At 58.0% G+C, this 6,514-nt stretch overlaps 1 protein-coding gene across 2 annotated transcripts; it reads left to right on the forward strand.

Moving 5' to 3' along the window:
* The first annotated feature begins 361 nt into the window (after nucleotides 1-361).
* Nucleotides 362-6,052, forward strand: LOC103596423 (chromosome unknown open reading frame, human C15orf39). 2 transcript variants are annotated; one of them, XM_008580052.1, is made up of 2 exons: nucleotides 362-3,291; nucleotides 5,591-6,052. In XM_008580052.1, exons 1-2 carry the CDS (start codon nucleotides 531-533, stop codon nucleotides 5,956-5,958), a joined length of 3,129 nt encoding a protein of 1,042 aa, XP_008578274.1. In that variant the 5' UTR covers nucleotides 362-530; the 3' UTR covers nucleotides 5,959-6,052. The 2 variants fall into 2 exon arrangements, with proteins under 2 accessions (XP_008578274.1, XP_008578275.1); XM_008580053.1 differs by having other exon boundaries at nucleotides 362-3,343; nucleotides 5,591-5,661.
* Nucleotides 6,053-6,514: the final 462 nt, after the last annotated feature.

Raw genomic sequence — 6,514 nt, forward strand, 5'->3', positions numbered from 1 at the left:
ACCCATTAAGCAAAAGGTCTGCAGCTTAAAAAATAAGAGTTGGGGCTGCTGCTCTCTCTCTTTGGGGCCAGCCCGCACTTCACCTGAGGTGTGTATTTCTTACTTTTAGTATCAGACTTGCTTTTGGCAGGCTGCCGTTCACTCTACAGCCAGCCTGCACTTCGTCTGTGAGCGTGCATTTCTTACTTTTGTATTAAACTTGGTGTGGATCCTGCTCAGTCTCTGGAGCTGGGCCCCACTTCCTCTGTGAGATCTGTATCTATTATTCATTGCATTAAACCCGTTCTCACTTTCTAAAAAAAATAAATAAGAGTTGGAACTTCTGTGTTATATGGCTCATGCTTTCACAGTCTTGACTGAGCATCGGTTAGGTGCCAGGTTCTTAGGTGTGGCAGTGAGCCCATGAGAGTAGCAGCCCTCTATTGCTTGCCTGTCACCTGTTTTTCTGACAGCCCCTACCTCTCTCCCTCTCTCTCCCAGGTCAGCAGTTGAATAGCAGGGGCCCAGGAGGGCTTGAAGCCTACACAGCAATGGCAGAGAAACGGCCACTGGGGACCTTGGGGCCAGTGATGTATGGCAAGCTGCCTCGCCTAGAGGCAGACTCAGGGCCTGGGCACAGCCTACCCGCCTCTGCTGGAAACCAGGACTCCTGCAGCTACAAGGGTGCCTACTTCTCCTGTCCCATGGGGGGTACTCCCAAGACAGCATCTGAGCGGTTGGCATCCTGGACCCCCTATCCAACCTTGTATCCTACCAGCATGGCAGGACCCCCACTTCGGGCAGACGACCTGTTGACCAACTGCCTGCTCTACCGCTCACCAGAAGGCTCTGAAAAGATGCAGGACTCTGGCCCTGTTGAGCTTCTGCCCTTCAGTCCCCAGGCTCATTCATACCCAGGCCCACCACTGGCTGCACCCAAACCTGTCTACCGCAACCCTCTGTGTTATGGGCACCCCACTTGCCTGGGAGAAGGGGCAGCAAAGAGGTCACTGGACGCTGACTGGACCCTGGTGACTGGGCCTCTGTTGTCTTCAGCTGACCCATCGTGTTCTCTGGCCCCAGCTCCTGGCAAGGGCCAGTCCCTGGATGGCACCTTCTTGCATGGGGTACCAGCTGGGGGATCTGGCAAAGACTCCTCGGTTAGCTTCTCCCCGTGCCAAGCATTCCTGGAGAAGTATCGGAGCATCCACAGCACAGGCTTCCTGCCCTCCAAGTACACAGGTCCTTACTCTGGGGACCCCAAGCAGGCAATGTCCGAGGGGCCCTCAGGTTCTTGGACCCAGCTGACCCAGTCCCTGGGGCCACCCTGTCAGGATGCAATGCCCACCCATTACTCACTGCCCCACCCTCCACAGGCCCTGCCTTGCCCTCCAGCCTGTCGCCACCCAGAGAAACAGGGCAGCTACAGCTCAGTGCTCCCACTACAGCCTCTGGGAGCCCACAAGGGTACTGGGTACCAGGCTGGTGGGCTAGGCAGCCCTTACCTGAGGCAGCAGGCAGCCCAGACTCCCTACATACCCTCAGTGGGGCTGGACACTTATTCCTACCCCTCTGCCCCGCTCCCAGCACCCTCACCAGGCCTCAAGCTGGAGCCCCCTCTTGCTCCACGGTGCCCACTGGACTTTGCCCCCCAGACATTGGGTTTTCCTTATGCCCGGGATGACCTCTCTCTCTATGGAGCATCCCCAGGGCTTGGAGGGACACCACCTTCTCAGAACAGTGTGCAGGCTGTGCCACAGCCTGGTGCCTTCCAGCGGGCGTGCCAGCCTTTGCCAGCCAGCCAGCCGTGCTCAGGGCCTGTGAGGCCCACAGAGAAGCCAACACAGGAATCTGAGGAGAAGACGTGGTTGCCTAGTTGCAGGAAAGAGCAACTCCAGTCCCGGCTTGATGAGCACCCTACGGTGCCCATTGTCATCCGAGACAGTCCAGTTCCCTGTACCCCACTGTCACTCCCACCCTGTGCTCAGGAGCATGAATCCCTTCCACAGAAGGAGGGTGACAGGCCACCCAGCTCTCCTCCAATGCCTGTGATTGACAACGTCTTTAGCCTAGCTCCCTACCGTGACTACCTGGATGCGCAGGCACCGGAGGCCACAGCTGAGCCTGACTCAGCCCCAGCCACCAAAGAGAGCCATGACAAAGACTTGCCTGCCCAGGAGGGCCCCTCAGGGGCTCACAGCTCACTTAGAGAGGAGGTGGCACTGGACTTGAGTGTAAAGAAGCCCACAGCAGAGACTTCGCCTACCAAGGTCCCTAGTCCTGCAGTACATGCCAGCCCCCCTGCAGCCACAGGTGTGCCAGATGTGGGGAACACAGAGTCAGATCTGCCAGGCCTGAAAAAGATAGTCACAGAAGCACCAGGGTTGCCTGGTGTGCCAGTGACCCCGGAGGCCATGCCAAGGACCAACTTCCACAGCTCTGTGGCCTTCATGTTCCGGAAATTCAAGATCCTCCGTCCGACACCCTTGCATGCAGCCGTGGTTCCGGCCACGCCCACCTCAGCTCCTGCCCCTGTGCAGCCTGCACCCACCCCCACATCTGTGCCCATTGGGCTACAGATTCTTGCTCAGCCCTTGCCTGTGGCATGCTTCAACCTGGCACTGCCCAGCCCTCCAGCCATAGCTGTGGCCACCCCGGCCCCAGCTCCTGCTCCAGCTCCAGCTCCTGCTCCTGCCCCAGCCCCAGCTCCTGCTCCTGCTCCAGCTCCAGCTCCAGCTCCAGCTCCAGCTCCAGCTCCAGCTCCAGCTCCAGCTCCAGTCACAGGCCCTGCTCCAACTTCTACTCCAGCCCCAGCGGACTCGCCAGAACAGCACTTTACTGGGCTGCATGCCTCCCTTTGTGATGCTATCTCAGGCTCAGTGGCCCACTCCCCACCAGAGAAGCTGCGTGAGTGGCTTGAGATGGCAGGGCCATGGGGCCAGGCTGCGTGGCAGGACTGCCAGACTGTACAGGGGCTGCTGGGTAAGCTGCTGTCCCAGCTGCGGAGCTTTGTGTGCTCCCAGTGGTGCCCCTTCCCCCACGTGGTGCGAGCTGGTGCCATCTTTGTGCCCATCCACCTGGTGAAGGAGCGGCTCTTCCCGCAGCTGCCACCTGCCTCTGTGGACCACGTGCTCCAGGAGCATCGTGTGGAGCTGCGGCCCACAACGCTGTCGGAGGAGCGGGCACTGCGGGAGCGTGCCCTGCATGGCTGCACGTCGCGCATGCTGAAGTTGCTGGCGCTGCGCCAGCTGCCTGACATCTACCCTGACCTGCTGGGCCTGCAGTGGCGCGACTGTGTACGCCGCCAGCTGGGTGAGCATGGGACAGCCCCAATAGCCACCAGAGCTGTGTGAGCGAGTGACAGGTGTGTGTGCTGCGTGATTGGGTTACAGCTGGGGGCTGAGTGATTCTAAGAGCTCATTCCAAGGCAGGGGGCTGGCCTTCCAGGGTGGGCTCTAGGGATACCCCCCCCACACCGCCTCCCACCTCTTGACCCTCCAGGCATCAGTGATGCCTTCATAGCTTCTTTATAGGCCTCCAAACGTGCCAGCTGCTTTGTCCCCATGCAGACTCTTTCTTGGCCTTCCCTGCTGCTGTGCTCTCCTGGATTCCCTCTTCCTTCTCTGCTCGTGCCTTCGTCTTTGTCAGCACCACGCTCACCCAGTTTTTTTTTTTTTTTTTTTTTAAATATGACCGGTAAGGGGATCTTAACCCTTGACTTGGTGTTGTCAGCACCACGCTCACCCAGCGAGCTAACCAGCCATCCCTATATGGGATCTGAACCCGGGGCCTTGGTGTTATCAGCACCGCACTCTCCCGAGTGAGCCATGGGCCGGCCCGTGCCTTCATCTTTGGTTCAGGCTTTTCCTTTGGTGCTCCTGGGGCTCTGACCAGGCCATGTTTTCTATCTGAGATCATTACCGCCATGTCTCTGTCCAGCCCAGCCTCCCCTCTTCTGAGCTCTAGCCCCAAATAACCCCCTGCATGCTGGGCTTTTGCACCTAGGTGTCTCTCCTACACAGAACTCATCCCAAACCACACTCCTAAGCTTTCCCCTAAGCTCACACCCAGTCTTTCTTGTCTCAGTGAAGGGCACCCCGGTTCATCCAGCTCCTTATGCCCAAGACCTGGCAAGGGTCCAGTTGCCTTTTGAATGTGTAGTCTTTCAGCTGTCCCTGGCGTTTGCATACACAGGAGTGTGCCCATGAGTGGGAGCATTGTTTTGTGGTTTGCTTTTCCTCTACTAGATGATGTCTAGAGGCTGTTTTTCTCCAACCTGCTTTTTTTTTTTTTTTTTTGTAATGTCATGGAGGGAGGATCACGCAGCTGCTGCAATGTTGTGTGCTGTGTATGATCACGCTTGCTCAGCCAGGACATTGGAGATGTTACCAGGTGCTTTCTGTCACTGCTTCTCCTGCATCAGTATGCCTGGCATTGAGGCCTCGATCCCTCTGGAGTCTTTCTTTCCCTGATGCTCCCCGCCAGCCTCACCCCACATTCTCACTGCTCACCTCTGCCCCACGGTGTTTCCTGGTAGAAGTGGTTGCTAGTCCCATGCAGGCAGCCTTGCCCTGGGCCCATAGCTGGTCGAGGCACTAGGTCAGGGTGGAGGAGGGGCCCAAGGTGGTGAGGTACAGATGGGGAGCTTGGGGTCTGGCTTCCAGTGTTCCTTATCCCTGAACACTTACCAAGTCGGGGCAGGTGCCTTATTGGGGTGCAAAGAAAGCACAAGTGTGGGTGTTCTGTTTCTGAGTGAGCAAGAGCATCGGTGTGTGACATGCATCATTCAGAGGCCCCAGCCCACCCCTCTCCCCATACAGTTGAGGCCCAGAGAGGATCAGGTCCATTTTTCCTGGGATGCCTGGCAGGCAGTGGAGCCCAGGCACTCCACGCAGTTCCTTCCTGCTCTGACCCAAGACTGCAACAGTATAGGGTCTGGTGAAGAAATCACTGGGCCTAGCTTCTTACACTGGCTGTATTTTGGTGCTCCTGTCCCTATTCCCTCCCTGAGCTGTGGGTCCTTCCCTTGTCCTTAGGGAGGCCACCCTTCTGTGGGTGCCCCTAGACAGTTATTCCTACCTCTGTTTCTTATAGGTTCCTGTGCTACCCCGGCAGTCTCCCTCCCCAGCAGGTGTGCATTTTGGCCAATGGCCCCTTTCTTACTTCCTCCATCCTCCTCTCTCTGGGCATTGCTTTCAGGGCAGTCCCTGCCTTGCTCCGGTTCTGGGGATGGTGTGGCAGAAAGGTGATGGCTCTCTTAGGTATGGCAGGGCCCTCTCAGTGCCTCAGTTTCCACACTGTACAGTGGGGCTTTGGGCCAGGCCGATGGCTCCTAAGCTGCTGGGTTCCTTTCCTTTCGTCCTTGCACCCAAAAGCCTCTTCTGAGTAGCGCCCTCATCAGACAGGTGTCACCTGGGGAGAGGCTCATCTTTTCGGTTTGGATGGTCTGGCCAGCAGGCACATATAGGGAAGGGTTGTCACAGCTGCGGCCCCGCTGGTGCCATCCTTGGCCTGGGGCAGAGCAGAACCACTGTTATGGATGGCTTTGGAGGCCAGGAGGTGGGACATGAGGATGTGGGGTCTGCAGCCTGATTATATGTTCATTTTCCAGGTGACATTGACACTGAAGCTGGAGCTGCGTCCCCCTCAGAACCCACCATGGCCAGAGATGAGCCAGAGAGCCTTTCCCTGGCTCAGAAGTCACCGGCCCCCAAGGTCAGGAAGCCAGGGAGGAAGCCACCAACCCCTGGCCCAGAGAAAGTGGAGGCAACCAGAGGGGGAGGGTCCCGTGGTGCCTCACCTAACCCTGCTGCCAGCATCAGCCCACCCGGCCCCACACTGAGGGCCCGCTTCCGCAGCCTGCTGGAAACTGCCTGGCTCAATGGCCTAGCACTGCCAACCTGGGGCCACAAGGCCTCAGGACCAGACCGGCCCTCACCCCGCCCACAGCTGCTGGGCAGCCAGAGCCACCACCTTTAGTGTTGGTCACCAGTACTGTGTGGGCAGCTACCTGTCTGGGGATCACCCTACCCCTCCCTTCTGTCTGCCCAGCTGCTCAGGTCAGGAGTGGGTGCTGGGGCTGTGATAGCTCCCTTGGACGGTCTCTGGCTCTCACCCCGATCTTCTCAATCAAGGGTCTTTCTCAGAAAGGACTACTTCCTATTTCTTCCCTGAGAAAACCTGTGGGCTTTGCAGCCCTACAGACCTAGACTTGAATCCTGGCTCCCACGTTCCTTGCTGTGTGACCTGGGCAAGACACTTCACCTCTCTTGAGCCCTCACTCCCCATGTGTAAAATAGACAACGCAACCTACCTCACAGGGTTGTTGTGGGGACGCCGCCTGACACACACCCATTATGGTTTGGTCTCTGTGCCGCTCTCCCCGCCGGGCCAGGGCCTGGACTAGGAACCTTCCTGTAGAAAGTCTGTGTAATAGGACTTGTCTACCTTCGAGTGGCCCATTGTACAGCACATATGACTCACACTTTCTAGACACACTCTCTCTCTCTCCCTCTCTCCCTCCCTCCCTCCCTCC

The sequence above is a fragment of the Galeopterus variegatus genome, unplaced genomic scaffold, assembly GCF_000696425.1.
Source record: "Galeopterus variegatus unplaced genomic scaffold, G_variegatus-3.0.2 Scaffold2009, whole genome shotgun sequence".
Lineage (NCBI taxonomy): Eukaryota > Metazoa > Chordata > Mammalia > Dermoptera > Cynocephalidae > Galeopterus > Galeopterus variegatus.

Coding starts and splice junctions, on each gene's coding strand:
- LOC103596423 (XM_008580052.1), top strand. CDS start 531: ATGGCAGAGAAACGGCCACTGGGGACCTTGGGGCCAGTGATGTATGGC. Junction 3,292..5,590: donor CTGTGTACGCCGCCAGCTGG/GTGAGCATGGGA, acceptor TTCATTTTCCAG/GTGACATTGACACTGAAGCT.